Below are 27,486 nucleotides of genomic sequence, written 5' to 3'. Positions count from 1 at the left end.
CATGGCACAAGAACGTCTCCAAATTGTCAAAATTTATTATAAAAATAATGAGCCGGTTACGAATTGTTTACGTGAATTGTGCGGAATTTATGGTCGTCATAATCGTCCAGATGTGAAGACCGTTGTTTATATGGTGGAAAAATTTGAATCAAAATTTACTCTTTTGAATGTGAAGCCACCAAACAGAATGCGAAAGAAGCAAACCGAAGAAAATATCACAGCTGTTTCAGCCAGTGTCACCGAGGATGAAAAAGAGTCCATTCCAGGTCGATCTCTAGAGTTGGGGCTCTCACAAATTACATTGTGGCATATTTTACGTAAGGATCTTAGCCTACATCCCTTCAAGATCCTCCTCACTCAAGAATTGTTGTCATCTGACCCGCCAAAATGCCGTAATGCCATGCTGGCGGAGTGATTGGACCCTATTTTTTTTCTGACGATGCTTGAAAAACGTTTATCGTCAATGGCGATCGCTACCGTACCATACTCACTGACTTTTTCTTTGAGGAAATCATTGGAGTGGAGCTGCGCCACATGTGGTTTCTGCAAGATAACGCGGCTTGCCGCACAGCCTGCGAAACAATCACATTACTGAAGCACAAGCTCGGCAATAGGTTTATTCCCAAAAAGGCCTCGTCAGTTGGGCGCCATGTTCGGCGCATTTAACACCGCCAGACTTCTTTTTTCTAGGGATATTTTAAATCCGTGGTGCACTCCAATAAACCAGCAATACTTGACGAGCTTCGCGAAAACATTGAACGTCCCATTTTAGAAATAGAGCCAAATGTTTGTTCGAAACTCATGGAAAATTGGGTTTGTCGTCGGTCCTGTCGGCGCTGGCAAGGCGGCCATATGAATTCAGCAATGAACCTGATAACGACGGCCAGCAGAGCTTTCATGCCTAGGAGGGCATCGAGACGTGGCAAACCTTCTATGTATTGGTGGACGGTGGAAATTGCAGAGCTTCGGAAGGAGTGTCACAGGCTCCGCCACTTAACACAACGTCTAAGCGACCGGGAGGAGGCAGCAAGTACCATAATGACAGAATACAAATTTTCCAAAAAGAAGACTCCGCAGCGCAATAAACAGGATCTGGTCCACGAGGTGAATGGGGACCCGTGCGGACTTGGTAACAAACTGTTCACTTAAGGTCGAACAGATGGACGGCATTGTAAGGGCACTACTCCCTGCGCATCCCGTATGGGATGATGACGTCGGCCCGGAGAGCGCCGAGGACTGTCCACTTTTCTCTATAAAAGAGTTGGAATAGGTAGTCTTCTCTATGAAAAGCAAGAGAGCGCCAGGACCCGATGGTATTCCAACAGAGGTATTTAAACTTGTATTCCCACAGCGGCCGGACCTACTACTCTTCGCATTCAACGCTTGCCTGAAAGAGGGTATTTTCCCTGCTCGTTGGGAGGTGGCGAGGTTCGCGCTGATCAGCAAAAGGAAAAGCGACCCCGGGTTGTCGTCTTTATACCGCCCACTATGTATGCTTGACACTGCTGGAAAAATGCTCGAAAAGCTCATCAGAAGTAGATTCACTGAAGCGGTACGCGCTGCCGGAGAGCTAAGGATGCCTCTCAGGATATAGGTTTTCAGAGGGAAATATATCAGCACCTACAGACCATCTCTTGACAGATTCAAAAGCTTTGATGATGAACCGGGTGTTTGCTACGCCCAAGCCACAAGAGGTCTAACCTATCCCTGCTTTTTTCTCTAACGCCTTCCAAAATTTGGTTGCAGCTCTATCAAACTTATCATGAATTTATTGTGCTAAATGTCGTTACATTCAACTCCGCGTGGCTGACCTCATATGCGCAGCATGTTACCGCACCAGTGTTAGTTGATTTTCTGAAAGGCTAAGGCATATTCAGTATAAGTTTAAAGTAAACGTGAGACTAAAGTTGGAAAGGGGTGGGAAGAGTTACTGTATTCTAAGTGGCTGTGAAGCATCTAGGCATCTCAAGTTGTAGTGGAAGTAAACCGATTAAGGTTTAGTTCCTGAAAATATTTACTGTTAAGCCCAAATGTTGATAGCAATGACTCCCATTTAAAGTAGGGATTAAGGGTTCACTAAAATCTTCCCTGATTGCCGACAAAGTCGGCCAAAGGGGATAAGGATTTAAGGGCAGGCAATCTGCAATTTTGAGCTCTCTTTATGCTTTGGAGACTGTTACAATACCGTGGAGGCGGACTGATCTATCGGTTACGATCTTTGGAAATCGTGGAGGCGAACTGATCTATCGGTCACGATCTTTTTATTTCGATAACGATCTATAATGGGATTCTGCAATGTGCGAACGCTTTTCGATGATGCTTCTGAGACCCGCTAGAGTAGCCACTTGCTCCAATTTTACCGGGAATTGTAATGGTGCAGGTTTTATATTCTGGGGTTAAGTGGCGGCACTTTATTATTGACCTCTGGTCAGCCTGCGGGAAGTGAACTTGAATCCGGTGTTGGATTGATGCTTAATGCTCCATACCGTGCGCCCTTATAATCTGGGAGGGGGCATTAGGAAAACTAGGATATTTCCGTTCGGGCATAGGGCCACGATCAAAAGTGTTCTATTCTCTAGCGCAAATTGGAGTCCTAGTTCGGCCAAGAATGTTTTCGGTTGTGTTTCTCTTAGCCCCTGTTTTATCTTCATTGTTTGTTGCATTTGCCTATAGGGGTCTGCAGTCAACTACTAAAAATTATAGTAATACATATACTATAATCAACTTTATTTGAACAGATATCAATATGATGGATATTTCAGAGCCTAGGCACCATAAAGTGGCACTTTCCTAATTATACTATTATATTTTCTGCTGGGTAGGTTCTGAGAATGGCCCCCGAAAGAAATGATTCTTTTCTAGCCCGTGCCCTCCTCCTTGTGAATTAAATGTCAAAACTGAGAACAGTTTTGAAAAGTCCTAATCAAGACCTTTCATTTGATAGCCCACATGACTATATCTGGTGAAAAAAAATTGTGCACCCCCCTTTTGCATATATGGTGCTCCCTCGACGATTTCCTACCTTGTCGTGGTGAGGGAGCTTAGTAAGGATCCTCCAGGAGATGAGAGGTGACATCTGAAGCCAATCAAAACCTAAGCCAAGGGGTGACTACTGTGTCGAGGGCTGAATGGTCACAGAGGTTAAGATGTGGCCGTAAACAGTGAACTCTGGGTATCAGGCGACCTCCACTTTCAACTAGCCTTGTCTCGGCAAAAAGGGGCTCTGCCGAGACCGGCTCACTTTCCCCGATAAAACTAAGGCCATGGTAGCGAATTATGAGAAAGCAAAAGAACAAAAACAGAAATCTTTTAAAATACTGCAATTAAACCTCGATCGTGACGATCCAACCCCGAGTGAAGGGGCAACCCGAAGCTCATCGATGGAGAAGCTGAGTCTAGACTAAATTTGTCCACTTACTCATGTAGGAACCAATCTAATTGGGACCCAGTCCTTAACGGACGAGCCGAAGCAAGACCCTTCTCTCAGCACTCCTGAGCCCAGGTTCCAATCGGCGCTACCTGCTGAGGCTAAAGTCTTGCCCATGTGTAAGCACCTATCCACGAACAGCAAATAGCCTGTGGGCAAACCGACTCCGTGCAAATCGAAACCCATAAGGGGAAACCGAAGCGGCAGCGTTCCTCGGACAATCCCAACTCTTCGACAAAAAAGGCAGCAAAGAGGGCTCAGTCGGCAACGGCTAGGCCTTTATTTGCAGCCAAGGCTATCGAAGCCAATGGACGAGTTTTGTATGACGACTCTAATCTATCCGTATACGATACTGAGCAGTGCGAGCACCTTAGGAGGAAACTCCTCGTAGCTCTAAGGACTGCAACTTTGCAAAGGATTATACTACGCTTTGACTCGGTAGGTGCATATCGTAAAATGTTACGGATAAACTTTGCCGACGAAAGCACGAACGAGTGGCTCAGGCAGTACCGTTCCTCCCTCAACGATGTGTGGGAGGGTGCGCGACTAACACTAAAAAGGGTCTCTGAGTTGCCATCGTTAAAAAGTGCTTCCTCTGGCTTCCAGAAGAAGAGCGGAATGGTGCTGGGGTTCTGGAACAACTTGGTGTGCAGAATAACCTCAACACTTTCACCTTAATGCTGCTAGGCAGCAAAACAGGAGAGAGAGCCGGTAGACCAGGAACTTTTCTCACTATCGGCGTTCCGGAACCCGATGTTAACGGGCTACCGGCTCTACTACTGGATAGGGACCGCCAAGTTACAAGTGTCGGCTCCTAAATCCATTGAAGGCGACGTGGAGCTCTCGACATCTTCATCTGAAGCGTAGATGAGGTGCCATATTTCCCAAATAAATTTGCAGCATTGCGTCGGATCAATAGCTGTAGGACATTTATATACCTCATACAAGAACCGTGAGTTGTTGGCAGGGTAGTCAGGGGCCAAAACTTCCAACATGCTGACCTGTTGTATGACTTCCAAGCTAATTTGGTTAATGACCTATGTGATGCCGACACCACATCGGCTAAACTAACCATAAAAATTAAACAGGGAAATAAAGAGATACTATGGTGCTCTGCATATTTTCCCTATGACGTAGAAGAAGTTCCCAATGGAACATTCATCAGAGCTATCCAATACGCCATGGGGGTAAAGCAGGATGTGATGTCAATGCTTACCACAGGATTGAGACTACTGGAGTATCTAGTAGGAACCGATTTGCCGATCCTTAATTTGGGTAATGAACCCACTTTCTCCAACGTGGTCAGGCGAGAGATCATCGACACCACGGTGGCATTCCCTGACATCGCGGCTCTGGTCGGACAGTGGAGAGTATCAAACGATATCACACTCTCCGACACACACCAAGGATGCTCCTCAATCGTGTTCTGAAGTTTGATTCAGCCGTTAGCTGGAATCGCTATAAAGAGGCACAGAAGGCTCTAAGGAAGAGCATAAGATCGGCTAAACGATCATCATGGAAACGCTTTTGCTAACTCTCTTGAGGCAACCTCAAAGCTGAAGCGGATTCTGGTTAAAGAACGAAGCCAGAAGCTGGGTTATTTACGTTTACAGAGCGAGAGGAACACAGAAAGCGATAAAGAAACGGCAAACCATTTGCTTGTTGTGCACTTCCCAGGCAGCATCCAAAATTTCATCCCGGGGCCGACAGGTGCATACAGCCTTCAACCGAGAGACTGGAATCTGGCATGCAAAGTAGTATCACTGGAGCGAATAAAATGGACATTTAACTCGTTCCATAGATACAAGTCTGCAGGTCCGGATAGCGTCATTCCTGCGCTATTAATAGAGGAAATGGATGCCCTGAGCCTACATATTCGGAATATATGTCGGACATGCCTAGCACACGCTTATATTCCAATTAACGGGCGTGATGTGAAGACTTTATTTATTCCCAAACTAGGGAAACCCACCTACATAGACGCAAAAAGCATCCGACCGATCAGTCTAACGTCTTTTCTACTAAAAGTGGCCACTTCAGCATAGACAAGACGCCTACCAGAAAGGCATGGACATCGAAGGTGCCTTCAATTATGTCTCATTAGCGGCAATTTGTGATGCGGCAATACAACATGAAATCAAACCGCTGCTAATCAGTCGGATCCTTCACATGCTAGAGTGGAGAAAAATCCACATATCGGTCGGCCAGAAGTCTATTGAAGCAGGATGTCTTAGGGGCTGCCCACAGGGAGGGGTTCTCCCTCCGCTGTTATGGCTCTTGGTAATGAATACCCTGTTATGACTCCTTCAGGGCGAAAAAGTCCTCTTGCAAGCTTTTGCGGATGACCATGCCGTAATAATTACCGACAAGTTTCCTTGAATGCAACACTGGATGAATCCATAGTTGGTGCGTCCCCAATGGACTCATGGTGAACGCTAGGAAGACTGGACTAGTTATGTTTACTGGGAACATCAAGTGGGCAGCTATACGCTACCCACCTTTGCAGGGACGGAAATCCCGCTGTCACAAACAGTCAAGTATTTAGGAGTACATTTCGACTCCAAGTTAATGTGGAAGCACCATATCGAGGAACAATATCAGAAATCCTGCAGAATGTCCTGGTGCTGTAGGAGTGCGATAGGTAAGACCTGGGGACTTTCACCCAAACGGATATACTGGATGTATACATCCATAATAAAACCCATTTTGATGTATACATGCATCGTCTGGTGGCCAAGACTGAATTTTGCTAACAGCAGGAAGCTGCTAACGCAGATTCAAAGACTTGGTTGCCTAAGTATTACTGTAGTAATGAGTACTACGCCGATTGCGGTACTTGAAGCTATCCTGAATTTACTCCCCATTCACTTGGAGGTGAAACGGAAAGCGGCCAACGACGCATATAGACTCGATACCATTGAGGCGTGGAAAGGCGGCCAATCAAACGGTCATGCGCCTATCTGGAAATTCCTTGAAAAACATCCGGTAGCCCTGATGTCGACCGATCATATGGTTTCCAGATTCGTCCTTGAAAAGACATACACTGTCGTAATCACCGAAAGAGAAGAATGGTCGACAAGTGGCCATGAGTCTTTTCAGATTACAGACCTAATAATCTTCACCGACGGGTCAGTCATGGAGGATGGATCGGGCGCAGGGGTGTTCTCGGAGAATCTGATTATAGAACTGGCCCGACTCCTCGGAAAAATGACGACCATATTCCAGGCGGAGATATATGCCATTTCATTGGCAGCAGAAGAATGTCTGCGACAAAAATGGAGGGGTCGCACCATTCGAATCTGTTCCGACAGTCAGACGGCATTATCAGCACTAAACAGCAATGATATATCAAGCCAGTTGGTGTGGAGTTGTCATCAGGTGCTGCTGAAACTTGACTGACTGAACGAAACATTCCTGATGTGGGTGCCGGGGCACTCAAACATCGCTGGTAATGAGGAGGCTGGCAGACTGGCTCGCCGAGGGTCTGGATCCACGATGGTAGGGCCAGAACTAGCTTTTGGAATCTGGCCACCCACTGTCAAGTCTACTCTGAAGGGTGAAATTGCAAGGATTCACGCAGCTGAGTGGAGAAATTGCCACGTCTTGCCGCATTGCCGGCAGGCGAAAATCCTTGTGAATGAACCTGGGGTCGCTAGAGCGGCATTTTTGTAATCCCTCAAAAAGTGGGACATGAAAACCCGAGTAGGGCTTTTAACGAGGCACTGCTTCTTAAGCTATCTTATGGAAAAGATTGAGGTGGTGGTTTCGGCTATGTACAGCCAATTGAGAAGGAGGAGGAGACGGCCCTGCCCGGCCTCCTCAGATCTCAGGCGAAGACCCCTTGGTAAGGTTTTTTTCAATGAAGAATCTACACACTCTCTGCCTCTGGTGAATGTTCTCAGATTCGCTAAAGCCTACGAACACCGTAGCCATTGAATAGGGGATTTACGGGGATAGTACAATGGGCCAAGCAATGGCCTAAGTGCTCGGAGCTGCGGCTCCCCCCAGTAAACCAAACTAAACTAAACTGCATATATGGGGACTCTCCCTTAAATTCCACATAGAGCAATATAGCTCACTTTATGAGCGAACAGTGGTGTAGTTTGTTAGGTTGAGTACTTTAAATGTATTTAAAGATATAAATGAGAATTAAGGGTTGTTCTACCAAAAAACACTTACTTTTTAACTTTGTCTGCACTTTGTTGTTGTGTCGATTTGATGAGCATTTTCTCTTCAATGGTTTTGTTCAGTGTTAAATTGATTTCAACCATTTGTGATTTAAGCATTTCGTGTTGACCCTCCAACTCTTTGATACGATTCTTTAATGTTGTGGTTTCCTTTTCCATTTTCTCCTTTTCCTCTTCAACTGTAAAGAAGGGTGAGGTAAGTATCGGGGTTTACATGGTAGAGAGGCTTAAAATAAGTTGGATGAAACATTTACCATTGCAAACATACACTCACATTTATTATTCTTCTGCTGTAACAATTCATTCTCTTCCCTAAGTGCAATATTATCTTCTAACAATGTGAAAAGGTCTGTCTCCGGATCGGATTTGTTGTAATTCGGATCACGTACGCGACTTCTGCTTCGAGTTTTCCCTTCCGGCGTTCTATAAGTCGCAACAGGAATCCGCCCACGACGTTCCATGTTTTATCTAAAAGAACAAATCAAAGAAACAACCAATCAAATATTTGTTCATACAATCAATCTATAAAGTCAGAAAACATTAGATACATAGTCCAAAGTCGCGTTCAAGGCTGTTCAAGGCTAAATTTAAGTAATGCCACCGCCCACATTTCACTGAATCAATTATGCTAAATTTCACGCGAAAACCTAAAGATTTATCCGTGGAATTTATAGGAAAGTTTAAATTTTCAAAATCTCACAGATTTTGATTAATTCATGAGTCTAGAATTCAAAGAAAGAAATTCGGAAATTGAGGGCAGTTTGGCTTTGATTTGGAAAACCGATGAATCTGCCCAAGTGCCTACATATATTTAGATATTATCGACAGCATGAGGCATTCCTCGGTTCAATTAAGACTCAACATTTGTAGAGAGGAATTACGTCAGCACTCATCTGCATCTTTTAAATTAAGAAGAAAAAAAGCAGAAGATAAATTGATCATGGGCGGAATTTCGAATTTCATGCTTGTCTCTGAGTCACATTTACAATGGTCTAAATTTTTGGATAATAAATCCCATTAAGATATGGATATGGGTACATTTGCTAACCATGTACATGTGACCAGAAACCTCAACCTACTCAGTGTTAATTGTCTTTTCCTGATGTGCATAAATGGTTTGGATTGATTAAAATTAACAATGTTACAAAGATACTTGAAACTAGACGCATCTGAATGTAGGAGTTTGGACCAAGTATGGGGCCGAGTAATGATGGTTTGCCCAATCGGAGCATACAAGGACAAGCAAGGCCGGTGTTAATTAGGTTTATTGATAGGTGTCCATAACACATTATTACTAATCGGACTAATCCTATATTCTACACTCAGTATTGAAGTAATGAGATTTTCAAATCCGGAACCTGCTGCCATCAGGACAAAAAAAACAGTTTGATAACGACCCAGATGAATAAGGAAAACTCCCATGGTTTGCATGATTTGCCGTCATGATTTCATAACTTTATTTGCCAGGGCTAAAGCGGTAACGATGGTTGACGTGGAAGCAAGCAAACTTTTATCTAACTAAGATATTCTAAGGGAGGTGTCAATTAAGGTCAAATGACGCAGGTCCACCCGATAACAGATGAAAAAGTAGAATCAGAGACGAATTCTCATCTTTTTCAAATCAAATTTGGACTTCACGTTCCTCTTTAACTAACATAATCAGATATTGTCGTCACTGGGTTCAAAAATGGTACCCATATTCGGCAGAACACTGACACAGTTGTCGTTGACCATGTATAATCGCCAACCTAAATTTGACTACATTACGCTTTGTCTGATGAGGCAATGAATAAGATAAGATATTTGATTTCAATTTCTATTAAGACAGGCATTCCAGATTTGTAGGGTCCGCGGCTTTGCAATATGGTCTCAATTAGCCCTCTCAATTGGATAATTCCTATCCTGATCTTCCTTTTGATCCAATATTTGCCATTTAGAATACTTAATTTTAATTATTTTAGAAAAAAGCAAACAACTGGTCGCTTTCCCCTAAATTTAAAAATCCTATTACATTTGAACAAGTTTCAGTTTGCATTTGATTGTCATCAAGCATTGAGCCCCCGTAAAATAATGTTGAGTGTACCGATGCGCCTATCGGTTTACCTGAGATAGAATGAATATGCATGCATTTACCCATGCAAAAATGGGAGTGTATTTTTGCTTCCGCTGCGCCGACTTGAATTTGGAGTTCAAGGCCAGCGTCAGTGGAATCAAAAATGAACAGAACCGGGAACCGGCTGATCGGGGATACAGCTGATGAGCGGGAGATGCGATAAGAGTTGGCCTAAGGATATCAATGAAAAGTGGGAACTTCTGAAGCCGCGCCTCACTAAACATCTGACGTCCTGAAACAATGATCGAGGATGCAATCCATCGTGGATCCTCCCTTTTGATCATGGCACTTGGGTCCAAAGTTTTACCGCTCCACGGGCGCGGTCGAGCCGCCCTTTTTATTTTATTTTCAGATTTAACTTGTGTGTATTTAATTAGTTAAGTGCATGCGAATACTCAGTTTTTAGAATCCGGTGCGGACCTTCGCACGAATTTTTGTGAAAAGACATGTGAGGAATCGAAGTGCTGAAAGGCTCCCTCCTGTCGAGCCTGGCTAGCACAGAGGCGTGCAAGCACGTGTCGAAGAAGCACGTCGATGGAGTTTCAAAATTTTCGAGCGGACATTCACGGTCAATTTCGCCCAGCTTTTCAGGTTTTTTGGGATAGCTCTCCCCTCTTGGTCGTCTCTGGCCACTCAAAATGGTCGTTTGTCCAGCAGTATCCTTCCACTACAATACATATATGCAATAGTATTGGCTCTCAAAGCAGCGGTGACTCCATCTCAACTAATGACTGAACTCTCAGCCACATGTGTCGCTATAATTGAATCTGCAAAGAGAAACGTTTGAAAAATAGCCATCATCACTGACCTACTAAGTGTAAGAACCTCAAATTCGCCGACAGTATGCACCTCATGGCCAATCAAAGTCACACTACCCTTTCCAATTCCCCTTACTGCCAGATGGACCATTACCTTAAACTTTGTCATCGAATCAAATATGGTTGAACTAGTAGTAGGTGATACAAGAAAACAGGGGGAAGAAAATTATAAACTATAGTCGGCTTCATTGACACACCCCTTGGCAGAAGCTTTCCTGAATTCCTTAGCATTCCCTGATTAAAATTAGGCGTGACACCAGCAGCATTATTAACAGGCTGCTCATCAATGGTACTCTAAACAAATCCTTCCTTCTGCCTAAATTGACGCTTCTTCCTCAGAGATCTGCGATCCGTGGGGTGTAAAGAAGATGAACGACAATACAGTGTTTCATTGTCAAAAATATACCAATATCAGGTTCAAATATCCTTTTTCGAAAGGGTCAATTCGCTGACTAGCCTTTTTAAAGGTCATATCAACAGCTTCTACTCGAAACTGGCTAGTTTCAACGGAGAGGCAGTACTTTACATAATGTCTAATTTTTACTCAGGTGTCATATTAATTTACGGTTTCGCCTGGTCACACTAACTCAGCACTCACCAGTCGAAGTATTATATCAATAATGCAGCACACGTCAATATTGCTTCCTGCAGGTGGAAAATCTTAGAAAGGCGCTCCAGTTCCATGGTAAAAACGACGGAGTTGGAGCGGGCGCGTGCGGGATTCGCACCCACTAAAAACCACTCCCGATCTCTCTAGCTATAGCTCCGCGAGACCACCAATTAGGTATTACTTCGCGGGGTGGGTTTACCTTTATTCACTCATGATTCTCGTCCTTTAAGCTTTCCTCCTTTTTCCTTCCTTCACAGGCTCATTCTGTATTTTTACAATTGCGGAGGCGATTGTAAACCAGTTCCCCTTTGACCTCAGCATCTCCGTAACTATATTCTCCGTTCACGTTCCATCCCAGCCCTTGGTTTATGCTCCTTCTTTCCATCGTGGGTAGTGAAGCATGTCATGCTCAGCATCCTCTGGTGCGTCACTACAGCCGAAAGCGGTAAAGATACTTCCTGTAGCAACCACCGTGCTCCGTGAGGATTTGGGTAACGTGCTAGTTGGTTTCTCCGTCTTGCCGACCAAGCCATACCCTAATGTTGGGAATGAGCCTGTGCATCCATCGACCCTTCGAAAGTTTGCCTCCGCCCATACAGATGATGCGTAGAACAGGACCACTTCCGTTTTCTCATTCGCCAGAGTCAATCCAACCATCTCCAGCCAGGTCTTTAGCACCTTCACTGCCTCCGTGACGTAAGCCTTCACATCCTCTGGGTGTTTTTCTGCAACAAATATACGCAATTATGTTAGCCAACGCGCTTCCAATTCAGTTTCAGTTTGAATTGAATGCCTTTTTGACATCCATTGCCACCACGGCACAGCAACCACCAGAATTCAGTGCATCTTTTGCCAGGCTGACCATCATGCTTATTGCAACCACGGTAGGATCGAGGTGACGAAACCCGCACTGGATCCGCGATAGGCCATTTTCGCCGTTATTATAGATTACTCTCTCCATCATCTTCCCAATGTCCAACAGACAGATTGGACGATATGATGCTATATCTCCAGGTGACAGGGAATATTCATTCTTTTAGACACGCCTCGAAGCTGTTGGCAAAAAATCGGCCCTAGTCTTTGATGGCTACTTCAAAGCTCGATTAGGAATGCCATCCAAACCTGAGACAACTGATCCTACCACATATTTCCCGTTGCTCCTCCTCGGTAACTGAGGGCATCACGCACTCGTCGACTTGGACCACTGTTTGCTTTCCGCTGTCATGGTGGTGGGGGAACAGAGTGGTAACAATCTCTTTCAAGATGCAGACAGGTCACCGGAGTAATCTCAGCAGTCTTTTTATTACCACTTGGTAGGCTCCGCTTTCGTGGTGCGAGCGAAGCCATCTAAAGCACCGTTTCGACGGCACATGCTCTCTAAGACGGCACTTGATGCGGGTTATTCTTACTCATTCGGTATTTAGTGCTGACTTTTGAAGTCCAATAAAGTTGAACTCCTTTACCAAAGTCTGACGAACCGTATCCTTCGTGGTGACCTCATCTATAGACTATAGACTGTAGAGATCTCCAGCTTGCTAGCCCTGATTTCGGCTTCCTGTCCCAAGGATGATTTGACTCAAAAATTTCTCTGCCGTTATATCCTTGGACTTCTTGAGCTCCAACATAAAGTATCCTTTCTAAAACCGTCTAATGCGGCTAACATTATCTCCCAAATAGGTAGCTTCGGTGTTTGCCTTCACTCTTTTGAGAATGTCAGTGTATGATGATGATGATGATAATAACTTCCCGATTGGTGGCTGCACATTATGTCGCTCAGGTCGTTATGCGGAATTGTTTCCTCTTTCCCGTATCCCGCTACACTTTCCCCCTTGGGAGTAGCATTTTCATTTGCGAGGGCTTTTGCCTGTAAGGATGGGGATCTGTGAAGAATCGGGGTTCTTCTGAACGGGTCCGTCAGTGAAACCAGTTGGAGTAGAACTGGTTTCATTCACGGACCCGTCGAGACCCGAGAGAGATTGTAATATTTGATATCACAGTTGCCAAGGTTCTCTTAAGCACAGTGGTTGTTGGATACCGACGCTGAGAGCTAGCTTGTCCACTCTCAAAAACTGGGTTTCCGAAGCCCTGCACAGTAACTATAACTATATTCCGCCCTAGAAAGCCTAAGTCCAACCCACCGTGGGAGTTTGGTCTAAAGATGGTCGAGGGACAATTTTCCATCCTAGGGGAGCTAGCTAAGGTATAGTCAAGGCTTTCGCCATAGGCTTCTCAATTGGAGTATACTCATGACGCTATTTGAAAGTAGACAATCTCAGCGGTAAGTTCTGGAAACCGGCATAATTTCACTATCTCGAACACTGAGCTAAGCGGGACAGAGCATATTGGATGTTGGATACTCGGTGCTTAAAGCAGGAGATAGCTTCATCATGATGAACATTGGACTTTGAGCATTGTCTTCAGACGCTCAAGGGTATAGTTTATGAGCGCCGAGGAAGGATAAATCCATGATGTGGGGGGTTTTACTTTGCTATCTGAACTGGACCACAAAGTCCCAAAGGCAGCCGCCATATAAAGCTCAAATTTTTCCGTGAAATGTGGAATCATAGATTATTTTTGAAGAGTGAGGAAGGGTAATGGTCTTTGATGTAAAAAAAGAGCTAATTGCAACATTTCCCGTGAGGTTTTCCACAACAGATCTGCATACATCTGCATGAAGGAAGTAAGCACAGGTTAAATCGCCTTCAAATTCCAAAACTAGCTGATGGTTTCGTTGCAATTGGAAAGTAAACTTTTTAGACATTGCCTCAGCTTTGTTGTCCGGAAGGTGAAAATTTAAGTAGACCCTTAAACCCGACTTGATTATTAATCATAACGAGCGAAATCATCATGTTCTGATTTGAGCCGATCACAGCCTACACAGCCAGTTGTACAGCACTTCATGGTGGACCACACTAACTTTGAGGCGAACCAATTATTTTGAGCAAACATCCACTTTCTCAAATTCAAGAGGAGCTGACGGTTTATTTGCAAGAGCAGTGGCAACTCTTCAGACGCCGCCTCACATGCACGCATTCATGTCTTTTAATCTGGTGCCTTACGACAGTACCCGACTTCAAAATAGGTACTTGGGAAATCGCGTATCGACTGGACATTTCATTGTTGCTGCACTTAGAGGCTGGTGGACTGGCACGGTCTACTTTCACTATTTTTCTACTTTTGGATGAGGATTAAGCCACCTACTATACATCCTGGGATGCCTAAGCGTTGTGTGGCCCTCCAGACTAAAGTGAATTTTCCATCCTCCTCTCTCAAACGGGTTTAGAGCCATCGAAATCGATTTTCAAACTGAGGTCCAACAAGGTTTAATTCTGCTCTCTATGTATTAACTGGCAAAACAACCTAGCTCTCGACCAATTTATCTCTGTCAGTTACGTCTGTGGATGGTGGCGCTGAACTCGATGCTACCCGCACTATTAGTGGTAAAGGTAGAAGTGGCAACGGTTAGTTCACACTTAGAAGACGGGTGACAACCTGCCATGGATTCTATTATCTTAAAGTGGCCGACCAGTGAGTTGCCCAAAAAAAAAAACCCAAAAAAAGATAGCGCAGAACTGTACACGATGAGTGTAGAGTTCTCAGGAAGACCTGAAAAGAGCTAAAGCACATTTCGGCGAATCGAGCGTGATGGCACGTAGATGTGATTGCCACATTTCGGGGGAAATGGGAAACCACCCTTAAGTTAAACGTAGAACGATATTTTATGCATATTAACGTGTTGATAGTTTCAAACCTTCCACCATATTTTGTGCCAAAAGGGTACCACCGTTTCTAAAAAACAGTACGTGCGACGGACAGACAGACAGGCCGCCGTACAAACAGACAGTAAACGGATTTGCCTTTGACAAGTTACAGACTTGCCTTTGACAAGTTACATACATTACAAACATAATCTCGTTGAGAGTAAAATGAAATGAAACAGTAACGAGGAAGAGACCATGTGGATGTCTTACACTTCATAAAGAAGTGAACAGTTGACATGCGTTATTTATCTGCTTTGCGGAAATTATTTTAAAATTTATTATATTCTTGGAAATGATTCATTTCGAAGTTCGCATGAGGTAGGCATCTGAGTGTTCCATCTCTAAAGCTTTCTTCAGCAGGCTCTCAACCAATATTTTGGATCCAATTTTGTTTTCACAATTTAACAAAGAATCTTGACCCATATGTGGGAATTTCCCCAAACGTAGATACATTGCTCCAGTAGATATTTTATCAGTTTTATAATCTGAAGATTCAATCGAGAGTAGACACTGTAAATGTTACTGAATTCCTCAAAAGTGTGATAAAGTGATAAGCGAAAAGCACATAAATCTGCAATCACGGGGTAATTGTTTGTTCACTAAAATTCAACTGTGGTTTGCAAACAAGATAAAATTACAAAAAAAAAAGTAGTAAATACTTACGAATGCTAAAAATAGGAAATATGTGTGGATATTACAGCTGGACTTTATAAGAAATGTGGTGGCACTGAAAGAAGATGATGAGCATATGCATGTTAGCAAAACTGAAAGATCTGGAAGTAGGGAACATACTAAAGTTCCTGACGGTTATAGAGATACTATGATCAATAGGTACACTATAACCAGTAAGGGCAGTGGGAACTTTTAAACCAATGAAATCTCCCGGAGTAGATGGCATTTTCCCAGCACTTATCCAGAGAGGCCTAGGAATTATCTTAGAGTCTCTTCTGAGGGTGGTAAGAGAGAGCATAGCACTGGGTTACATACCAAGGGCATGGAGACGGGCAAAAGTGGTCTTTATTCCGAAAGCGGGTAAAAAGGATCCTTTTCACCCTAAATCTTTCAGACCAATCTGCCTAACATCGTTCGTACTCGAAACGGTGGAGAAGGTCATAGACAACTACATTAGAACTAACGTTCTAAAGCGTAATCCCCTACATCACTGTCAACACGCTTACCGGGCAGGACGGTCAACTGAAACTGCTCTGTATCAGCTCACAGAGGTTTGGTCGCTGCTCGTATAACTCGTCAGCTTCACTTACAATATTTGGGCGTCAGTAAATTTTGAAAGCATTAAGTAACTAACAATATCAGGACAACTGTGCTCCTGGCATAATATTCTAATTTAATTCTCAATCACAAAGTTATATTTTAATATACTTAGTTATATCCACATTTTGTATATTTGCACCCTAATATGTTTATAGCAGTAGACAACAGAATTAAAATTTACTTTGAAAGCGCGAGTGTTCACCGCCGCGGTTGGGAACCGAAGAGACCGACTTATTTCCATGCGGTCCTTACTGTCCCAACCAACGGCATTTTTTTACCGCTGGTTCTCCACTCCCCTGGTGCGTTCAGAAAACGAGTGAGTGGAGAGTTTCAGCGCCATCTACCCGTCCGCAACCGCAACATCCGAAATAAATTTCGAATGCTGCAGATCCTGCCGCGCCACAGAGGTACTACGGGACGCCATAGAAACAAAAGAAATTGCACTGTGCGCGTTTTTGGATATCGAAGGAGCATTCGACAACACATCGCACACAGAGATACAGGATGCCCTGAGCCGCAAAGGAGTGGGAAACACTCTGGCACTCTGGATGGGCAAAGTGCTAGAAAGCAGACAAATAGAGGTACAAACAGGTACAAATTCTATTATCATGAACACCACTCAAGGCTGTCCATAGGGTGGAGTACTATCACCGCTGATGTGGAGTATGGTAGTGGATGAACTCCTGGGCGTGTTAACAAATACTGGAATACAAGTCCAGGGTTACGCGGACGACATTGTTTTAATCTGTAGGGGCGAATATGAAGATACCCTATGTGACAGAATCCAAACTGGATTAAGGGTTACTAGTGCCTGGTGCAGGAAGGTGGGACTGCGGATCAACCCAGCCAAAACCACCATAGTGCCATTCACTAGGAGGCGGAAGCTAGATCACCTGAGAGCCATAACATTACATGATATGGAGGTGAAACGAGAAACAGAGGACAAATATTTGGGAATTACGCTAGACCAAAAATTACTCTGTAAGACACATGTCGGAAACACTTGTCGGAAAGCCACGAGGGCTCCGATGACTTGCAGATCCATAGCAGGAAAAAAATGGGGTTACAGCCCGAAGATACTACTTTGGATATATACTGCAATAGTAAGGCCAATGATTACCTATGGAGCGGTAATCTGGGCAGAAAGAACCCAACTTAGCACACAAGCCAGGGAATTACATAAGCTCCAAAGGCTAGATTGCGTGTGTATCAGTGGGGCAATGAGGACATGCCCAACGGCATCCCTGGAGGTCCTTCTGGGATTAACCCCTCTCCATCTGCGCATACAGATGCAGGCAATAATAATAATAATCGTTGGCGCAACAATCCATGTTGGATCAGGGCCTTGAAGTGTGTTAGAGCACTTCATTCAAGACCGTAACGGTACACTAGGAGGCAATGTGGTCAGCATTGCGCTCGAGATGCAGGCAAGGAGATCAATATTCAGGATGGCCGGTAGTATGAGTGAGGCGGGGAGCTGCCTAAATCGAAGGAAGATTGATATCCTTTCTAGGTGGTATCCCGAATTACTGATACCGAGGGATAACATGACAACGAGGTTTCACTTCGATAAGAAGTTTGAAACACGTTGGAGTAACAAGGCAAACTGAGAGAGCGTGGCTGCGACATACGGCTTAAACCAGCAACTGATTACTTGGTACACTGACGGATCCCTCACAGCAGAGGGAGCGGGTACCGGTGTCATTGGTCCAAGGAAAATGTACTTTGAGCCAATGGGCAGGTACACTAGCATATTCCAGGCGGAAATATACGCCATAGACAAATGTGCCTCCTTTAATCTGCAAAGGAACTACAGGGGCAGAACATAGCTATTCTCACCGATAGCCAAGCGGCGATCAACGCACTTAGGTCCAACCAGGTGAACTCTAAACTGGTATGAGAATGCCTTGAGAGACTGAATACACTCGGCTCGTCCAACAAGGTCTGGATACTTTGGATTCCAGGCCATGCTGGGTTGGAAGGTAACGAGGCAGCGGACGAACTAGCCAAGAAGGGAGCAGGGACGCCTTTACACGGGCCAGAACTCTTCTGTGGAATCGGAAACGGTTTCATGGCTATGAATCTAAGAAATGAAGAGAAACGGTTGAGGAAACTATATTGGGCGGGTCTACCAGGGATGGAGCAGTCCAGGGTGCTTATTGGGGGATACGAACCCATGCGCACAAAGGATTGCTTAAACCTCACCAAAAAGAACCTCCGAATCATAGTGAGAATTCTCACTGGTCATTGTCGGCTGAACTATCACCTAGGAAAGCTAGGGATATCTACGGACACTGCCTGCAGGTTTTGTGAGGAGGAGGACGAAACCTCTATACACGTCCGGGACAGTGTCCGGCACTTGTGCAAAGTAGGTCGAGACATCTGGGAGAACACTTAATACCAGCTGCAAAGCTGAAACATCTGGAAGTGGGGAACATACTAAAGTTCCTAACGGTTACAGGCCTGCTTGAGATACTATGATCAATAGGTACACTATAACCAGTAAAAGGGGCACAATAGTTCTTTAAGGACGCGGTGCGATTTTCCCTTAACAGAATAATAATAATATCCATGTTATCGATTTGCTATTGCCAAAATATTTCACACAAAGACTGGAAGGTTTTATTTTTTCCTTAATGTTCATCACTATTTCGTCTATTTCAAAATAAAAATTGTTAACGCGGCAATCTGAAGTGTAAAGATCGTAACAGCACCCTACCGGATTACAGTACTCCATTAGAGGCAATGTAGTCAGCATTGCGTCCGTTCTTGATTGTTATCCTGATTTGACTCAGGTACTCATTCACAGCTGAGTCGACTGGTATCCGACGTCAAGTCATGATACAAATCCCACTGCCAATAGTCAGATTTGAACAGCAACCTTCCCTACGACAGCCTGGTACTCTCACCACTGAGCTTTCCGGACAATAAGAGGCAGAGATTGTTGTATCCTAGTGACTTACCTCTTCATTATATTGCAAATATAGAATATATATAGCAGCAGAGTGTGTCCTCGCGGAGGAGGAGTAGGAGGTTCTGGTTAGTCCATGAAAGGGTGTGAGGGATCCATTCGAAGTATTAGACGCTATTTCCGATAGCGGCCTTAAATTCGAAGGAAAATGCTGGAAAAGGCCATCTGTAACAAACTTCTCCTTATCAGAGAATATAGTGATGACCCTATTGGAGCAGTAATTTGTTTGCGTGGAGTCCAGTGAACAATGGATACCGTTGACATGGTATTTATTGGGAGGCGCTTTCTTTCAAAAAACACTGTCTCGTGACGACGATCTACTTCTTTTCTTCTTTTTCGTCAGCCTCTGTCTCGTTCACGAGCAGGGTCGATTCGTCGTGATCAGTTGCACCATTTTGTTTTATCAAAAGCTTGATTTCGATGCAATCGCCAGACTTTCAAATCCCCATCCAGCGAATCAAGCCACGGTTGTTTCGCTCGCCCTTTTGATCGCTCACCACCGTCGTCAATGTTCAGACCAATCTTCGCGAAAGAATTCTCCTTAGCGCATATTACATGACCATACTATCGAAGACGCCCCTCACGCAATTTTTCCACGATCGGTGCAATCACGCATCGATCGCGGATATCCTCGCTTTAGATGTGATCACGCTACTATTCCAATGCAACATCTTCGTCTCCATTACCGCAAGACATCGTTCATTGTCTGGTCAACACTAGGATAGGACGGACGACATTGCGGTGAATTTTAGATTTTTGATGTTGATTGATGATCGTCAGTCAACTTTTTCGTTCTTTTTTGAAAACTTGGGTGTTTAACCCAAAAAAGAGAAGTCCATGGACTACAAAAGAGGAAGTAAGTTGCTTCCCAAGTGGTACGGTCCGTCATCAAGTGGGTGTGGACTCAGGACTCCCAGCATCCTCAACAAAAAATGCTTATCATCAACTAATCAGTCTTTTCAAAATATTGTTTCCACTGCCCAATGAGATGTCTAGGGCTTCTACTAAATCCCTTTCAGTCACTCGACGATTTTCCAATACCGTATTCTGTATTTTTTCTACAATTTCTAATGTTGTTGCTGTTTTTGGAGTTCATTGATGTGGATCATCTTCAAGGCCTTTGTACGATACTTGATTTTTAAGGTTTTGTGTAAAACAAAACCTTATTAAAATCGATTCAATGTCTGTCTCTCTGTCACACGCATTTTTCTCCAAAACGGCTAAACCGATCCAAACGAAATTTGGTGGACAGATGGGAACTATGAAATCCCACGCATACAACGAGTGGCATAAATTTAGGTGGAGTTTAAAGGGGGGCTCCCCATACATGCAAAGGGGGGATTCAAAAATTTTTTTCACCGAATATAGTCGTGTAGGGTATCAAATGAAAGGTCTCGATTTGTACTTTCCGAAACCGACATTAGTTTCGGCATGAATTGCAAAGTTTTCGGAAACTACCCAACCTAAAAATCCGAAAAAAATCAGGGAGGTGCGCATAGATGAAATCTAGGCCTCAAAATATGTCCCATTCCAATATCTACTCAAATAAACTTACTAATAGTATATTACCAACTTTTAGAAATTGACTGAAAAAGCCCCCTTAAGTTCATCCTAGGAGTACTAAATTTTGCACCGGCACAGCTGAGTGGAGTGTGTCCGGATATTTGAGTGGTTAGAGCACAAGGCTGTTGTAAGGAAGGCCGCGGTTGAAATCTCACTAGTGACAGTGGGATTTGTAACGTCATTTGACATCGGATACCAATCGACTCAGTTGTGAATGAGTACCTGAGTCAAATTAGGGTAATAATCTCGGTCGAGCGCAATGCAGATCACATTGCCTCCTACAGGCTATCCTGTAGTGTACCGTTACGGTCTTGAATCTTCTTCTTTTTTTCTTCAGCCTTTGTCCCGTTCACAAGCGGGGTTAGTCTTGAATGAAGTGCTTTAACACACTTCAAGGCCCTGATCCAATATGGATTGTTGAGCCAACGATTATTATTATAGAGGACAGTGTCGTGCACATGCTTGCCAAGGTGGTGCGCTTAGATGAAATCTAGGCCTCAAAATATGTCCCATCCCGATATCTGCTCAAATAAACTTACTAATAGTAGATTACTACTTTTTAGATATTTACTGAAAACCCGCCTTAAATTCATCTTAGGACTTCCGAATTTTGTACCAGCATAGAGGACAATATTGCGTATATACATGCTAAATTTCGTGGAAATCTGGCAATTAACGACAAAGTTATAGCAGTTCAAACTTAGCAATTTCGCGCGAATTTACCCCTTCCAAAGCCATGCAAATCAGATGCTGACGTCATAATTACCCGGAACAATTGACATTCGCGTGAAATATTAAAGTCGTATTTATGAAGAATCTATTTATCTGCAGCCCTTTTTAAGGTTTTGTGTAAAACACTTATGTGAAATCTAATCTTCGAGAGATGTCCCATTCCGGTATCTGCTCAAATAAATTTACTAATAGTATATTATCAACTTTTAGAAATTGACTAAAAAACTCCCCTTAGGTTCATCCTAGGTGTACCAAATTTTGCACCGACATAGAGGACAGCCTCGTGCATACACACGCCAAGTTCCATGAAAATCCAACTGTTAATGTCAAAGTTATAGAAGTTCAACCATATCAATTTCGTGCATCCTAAGCCATATAAATAAGATGCTGACGTCATAACTAACGAGAATAATTGAAATTCGAGTGAAATATTAAAATTCCATTCAAGAAGAATCTAATTCTCCCTAGCTCTTTTTAAGGTTTTGTGTAAACACAAAACCTTATTAAAATCGGGTAACTGTCTGTCTGTCTGTCTGTCCGTCTGTCTGTCTGTCTGTCTGTCCGTCACACGCATTTTTCTCGGAGACGGTTATAGTGATTGACACCAAATTTGGTAGGAAGGTGGGAACTGTGAACGCTCACGCATACTGTGAATTACATCCTTTTACGTTGAATTTAAGGGGGAGTCCCCATACATGTAAAAGGGGGGTGTAAATTTTTTTTTCATCAAATATAGTCATGTGGGGTATCAAATTAAAGGCCTCGATTAGTACTTTTCAAAGCCGATCTTAGTTTTGAAATTTGTTGGAAAGGTGGGGAGTGCGGGGGGTTGAAATTGATCACTTCTTTAAGGAGGCCATTCTCAGAAACTACCAAACCGAAAAATCTGAAAAAAATCCAGAGGCTGCCACTATATGGTGGCTGGGCTCCGAAATACCTTCCATACTGATATCTGTTTAAATAAAGTTAATAATAGTATATTACTACAATTTTTTGTAATTGGTTGGTAACCCCCCTTAAGTTCATCCTAGCACCATGAAATTCTGCAGTGATATAGGCTATAATATAGAGCATGACCTTACCAAGTTTGGTGGAAATCGCACTATTACTAACAAAGTTATAATACCTCAAATTTGTTGCTTCTTTGAAAATTGAAGACTATGAATGTCAATATCACCCGAAAGTGGATACTCTCACATAATATACGGACACATTACGTGCTACGTACTAAGAAATACACAAAACCTTTCGTACCTGAAGCGTCCAGCTTCCGGTTTCCCGACTTGTTTATATTTGATGTTGGTTAAATTTTTGGCATTTGCTAATAATATTAAACTGAGAGTGTGAAGCGTATGAGGTTGACCATTATCAACACAGGGCTTTCCATCAAATGATTTATTTAAATCGCTTTCTAGAAAATAGAGGGCAATGGAATTTTTAGTTATATTACACGGAGCTGTCGTGCACTCGTCGCTCCTCACATCCTTTTGTTTTTCTTCGGCCTTCAGTTCACAAGCGGGGGTCGGCTCGTGGTGATCGGTTTCGTCATTTTATTTTATCAAATGCCTGATCAGGATGTAATCGCGAGACCTTTAAGTCCCCATCCAGCGTATCAAGCCACCATTGTTTTGGTCGGCTTTTTGGTTGCTTACCATTGCTTTCGATGTTCTGACCAATACTGGTTGTTGAATTCTCGTTAGCGTGAATTACGTGACCACACCATCGAAAACGCCTCTCTTGTAGTTTTTCCACGATCGATGCAAACCCATATCGATCGCGGATATTCTCATTTCAGACGTAATCAAAACGTGTCACGCCACCAGTGCAATGCAACATCTTCGTCCCCATTACCGCAAGACGCCATTCATTGTCCTTTATAGTCGGCCGACACTCAGAACTATAGAGCGCCAGAGGGACGATATTGCAGTAAATTTTAGATTTGGGACGTGCGCTGATACGTCGATCACAAAGAACACCAGTTGGGGAATGCCACTTCATTCAGGTTGCATTAATGCGTGAGACAATTTCATTACGCAGTTCTCTATTGGCTGATAGCATTGACTCGAAGTATTTAAATCGCTGAGTTCTGGCAATGGCAGTAAGCTGCCCTTCGAGATATTTAAATCGCTCAGTTCTGGCAATGGCAGTAACCTGCCCAGAACTGAGCGATTTCAATATCTAGGGTCAATGCTATAAGCCAATGGAGAACTACGTTATGCTCCCCACATAGGGAAACACAAAACCTTTTATACCTGAAGCGTCAAGCTTCCGGTTTCCCGACTTGTTTGTATCTATTGTAGGTTAAGTTCTTCACATTTGCTAATAATATTAGCCTCAGAGTCTGAAGCGTATGAGGTTGACTATTATCAATACAGGGCTTTCCATCAAATGATTTATTTAAATCGCTTTCTAAAAAAAGAGGGCAATGGAATTTTTAGCTATGTGACACGGAACTGTCATACACTCATTGGTCCTCACATCTTCTTCTTTTTCTTCAGCCGTTGTCTTGTTCACAGTGGGGTCGGCTTGTCGTGATCGGTTTCGCCATTTTATTTTATCAAATGCTTGATATGATTGCTGATACGGCAATCACAAAGAGCACCAGTTGTGGAATGCCACTTCATCCAGGTCGTATTAATGCGTGAAACAATATCATTACGCAGTTCACCATTGGCTGATAGCATTGACCCAAGTTATTTAATTCTCTCAGTTCTGGACAGGTTACTGAAGCTGACAGCTGACGGAGAACTGCGTTATGCTCCTCACATAGGGAAACACCAAACCTTTTATACCTGAAGCGAACAACCAAGAAGAACCAAAGGAATTTTATTCCACTCTCATAGTTCGTGTATTGAACAATTTCATACCTGAATTATAAAGGCAGACATTTTACAGAATAACAACATATCAACACGCAATTTATTATAGAACAATGCCATACGATAATGTTCATAAATTATCATCAATGAGTAGTGCTTGTTCCACCACCTCAAAAAAGCAGTTCGGCTGAGCGTGTGTAGTTTAATTTTTTTAAAGAAATATGTGCTTTGGCGACTTCTTTGGTTGATTGACATTCACACCGCGGTAGGAGCTGAAGCATTACAAGAACGCAGAGAAGCTGGGCTTCCATGCCGGCAAGTGTTTATAAATTTATGAGCCTTGGTAATTTCAAACGAGAATTCTACGGTGCAGCTGATTCACCACCGCCGCCAGGGCAGCAATATTTATAATGAATCACCTCGAAATGAATTTCCGTCGTCCAGTCGAATCGTTCCCAGCTGCAAAGTATGCATATACCCTGAGGGAAATTTATGGGACCATGTAAAGGCTGAACAAAGAGAGAGCCAAACCGCGAGAAGTCATTTGAATACCACAACAGTGATGCTGCACAGATAAGTCCTTGGGGATTGCAGAAAAGACAGGTCAACCTTGTCTTCAAGCTTAACTGATGGAAATCGTGGAAATATTCTTGAAGAGCAAATCTTCTGAGGAGTCATGGGCAGGAACCACTTAATACCCAATGAATTCCATTGAAGAAACGCTCTTGAACGTAGCTCATGTCTTCATCCCGTCTTATCATCGTTCAAAATATGTTATTATCACGCAGACTCATTGTTGCCATTAATTTTGATGACTTCATGGATCGTAGCGTGTACTTACGTTACACTTATTTTTATCGCCGAGAAATTCGATAACAAACACATTCAAAAATCTAATTTTTTACTTTCCGTGACGTAGGAGCTATAATATGATTAAAATATTCCAGTAATGCAATACAACATGGTCTTAATCTTCCATGGACGATAATTGAACGATGATCGAACGCTTTTTATAACCGCCAAACTCTTAACCAAATCCCTAGTGAACGTGAGTGAATGTTTTAGCGAAAGTTGGCGGAAAATATTGGACAAATCTCATCATAATCTTATTAAGGGGGTTCATGAATAAATGCTTGCCAAGATTATTTTCCATTTTAAATTGTTTTCTTCTCAAGCACCAGCGAAAATCTAAGGTTTCGATGGATCCAAATGGTAAAAAATGGACTGTAATAGTCATCGATCATGTTTGAAAAAGGTTTCAGCTTTCAGCCATTCATCTATGTTCTTTTGAAGCGCGTTTTTTGAGCATAACATATTCTGCAGAGGCGGGCTCAATCCAGACCCTCTTTTTTCTAGATTAAAATTTTACTTTTTTCCCAAAAAGATACAGTTTGTGAAACAGAAAAGTGTGACTCCCTGAGATCAACAATTTTTGTTGTTTCAGTAAAATAATCCTAATATGGTCTTTTGCTCTTTATTTTTCATTTCACGTTCCATCTAAATTGTTGTCTCCTTCAAAGTAACAAAAAAACGTTGGAAACGGGGAAAGCAACAAATCCGATGTAGGCTTGCCCTTAGGTACTCGTCCTATTCCCCCTTTCGGCTTTCCTCCTTCTTTGCTCCTTCAGCAACTCTTCCTGTATTTGCACGATTGTAGAGCAAACCTTAAGCCAGTCCTTCTCGGACCTCAGCATCACCACAATTAAGTTCTTCGGGCTCATGCTCCTTCCCAACACTTGGTTTAGGTTCCTCCACTTCATTGCGAATCTCGGGCAGTGAAACATCACATGCTCTGGATCCTCTGGTATGCCATCGCATCTAGGACAATTTGAAGAATTAGATACTGCCTGTAGTAACCACCGTTTCCCATAAGGAACTAGGTAATGCGGAGACCAATTACCCTATGTTTCCGTTGAAGCCATACCCTAATGTTAGAAATGAGCCTGTGCGTCCACCCACCCTTCGTAGACTTACCCCATCTGTCTTGCCAGAAATCATGCGACTCTGACCTTGCCGCATTTCTACGCTCTGTGATACGACCGTACATCCATCGACTTCCACTTTTACAGTATTATTTGACCTGCGGTTCGTTATTAAGACCGCTTCCGTTTTCGTGTTCGCCAAGGTCATCCCGGCTTTTTCTAGCCAGGACTTTACCGCTCTTACTCCTTCCATCGCGTAGACCTCCATATCTTCTGGGTGTTTTGCTGTGACGAACACAGACAGGCCATTAGCGAAGCCGACAATCGTAGTTCCCTCTGGGACGCGAAGAGCAAGCACCCCATTATATATGGGGACCAAGTACCGATCCCTGTGGTACCCCGGCTGTGACAATGTACTCTGTGTGAGTGAGTCCTATCTGAGAAGTAGTTTTTCACCAAATTCGCCCCTTTAATTCTGTTCCAATTGGCCGAGTTAAATGCGTTTTGACATCCAGTGCCAACACGGCACGGCAGCCAGAAATCAGTGCACCTTTTGCCTGGTTTACTACCTTGCTAATTGCAACCACCGTAGAGCGCGCACGTCGGAAACCAAACTGGCGTTCTGACAAACCATTGCTGGCTTCGACGATGGGCAGGAGTCTGTTGTAGATGACTATCTCCATCATCTTCTCCATTGTATCCAGCACACAATTGCTGGAAGTATTATGCCCTCATTTAGCTGATGAAGCGATTACCTTACTCTATTTTCGTGGTAAGGGAACAGAGTTTCAGGAGGCGCGGAGAGGTCATCTCGTGTGATCTCCGCAGCCTTTCCATTGCCACTCTGTAGGCCTCGCCCCAAGGGTTTATGTCGGCATGGTTACACATCTGTTTGAAGCAGTTCTTTTTGCTCCTCCGAATGGCGTATTTTAGGCGGCCACGCAGGTGCCTCTGTGCCTCCTCTCGACCATCGTCACTGGGCTTTCTCCTGAGCCTCTGGCAAAGCCTCCTTGCCCGCAAACATGCGGCTCGCAAACTTACGATTTAATTTTTCCACCAGTGATTGGGTTGGGCAAGCATCTGCTCATACTCGGCAAGTATAGCGCTGGGTGGAGCTTAGCAGCTGTAGATGTGGACGCCTTTCACCTTCGCTCTGATGAAGCCCTCCTGCGGGTGCTTCATTGTATCCTTGAAGATTTGTTTTCCACAAGCCCATAGCGCTGCTCGGCCCATTTGATCTTTGACCCAAATACTACTACAGTGGTTTCGATATAGCTCATTAATTATGGCC

At 43.6% G+C, this 27,486-nt stretch overlaps 1 protein-coding gene across 2 annotated transcripts in view; it reads right to left on the bottom strand.

The window, feature by feature from the left end:
* The window catches only part of LOC119651630 (shootin-1), an 88,557-nt gene that overhangs the window by 35,855 nt on the left and 25,216 nt on the right, over nucleotides 1-27,486 (bottom strand). For both annotated transcript variants that reach the window (XM_038055293.1, XM_038055294.1), the window contains 2 exons: nucleotides 7,889-8,082; nucleotides 7,607-7,793 (listed from right to left, as the gene is read on the bottom strand). In XM_038055293.1, the coding sequence (XP_037911221.1) occupies nucleotides 7,607-7,793; nucleotides 7,889-8,075 (374 nt within the window). In that variant the 5' untranslated portion in view covers nucleotides 8,076-8,082. The remainder of the gene's footprint in view (nucleotides 1-7,606; nucleotides 7,794-7,888; nucleotides 8,083-27,486) is intronic.

Source organism: Hermetia illucens, chromosome 3 (genome assembly GCF_905115235.1).
Source record: "Hermetia illucens chromosome 3, iHerIll2.2.curated.20191125, whole genome shotgun sequence".
Taxonomy (NCBI): Eukaryota; Metazoa; Arthropoda; class Insecta; order Diptera; family Stratiomyidae; genus Hermetia; species Hermetia illucens.
Note: the sequence above shows the minus strand (reverse complement) of the source record. Positions and strands in the feature narration are given on the sequence as shown.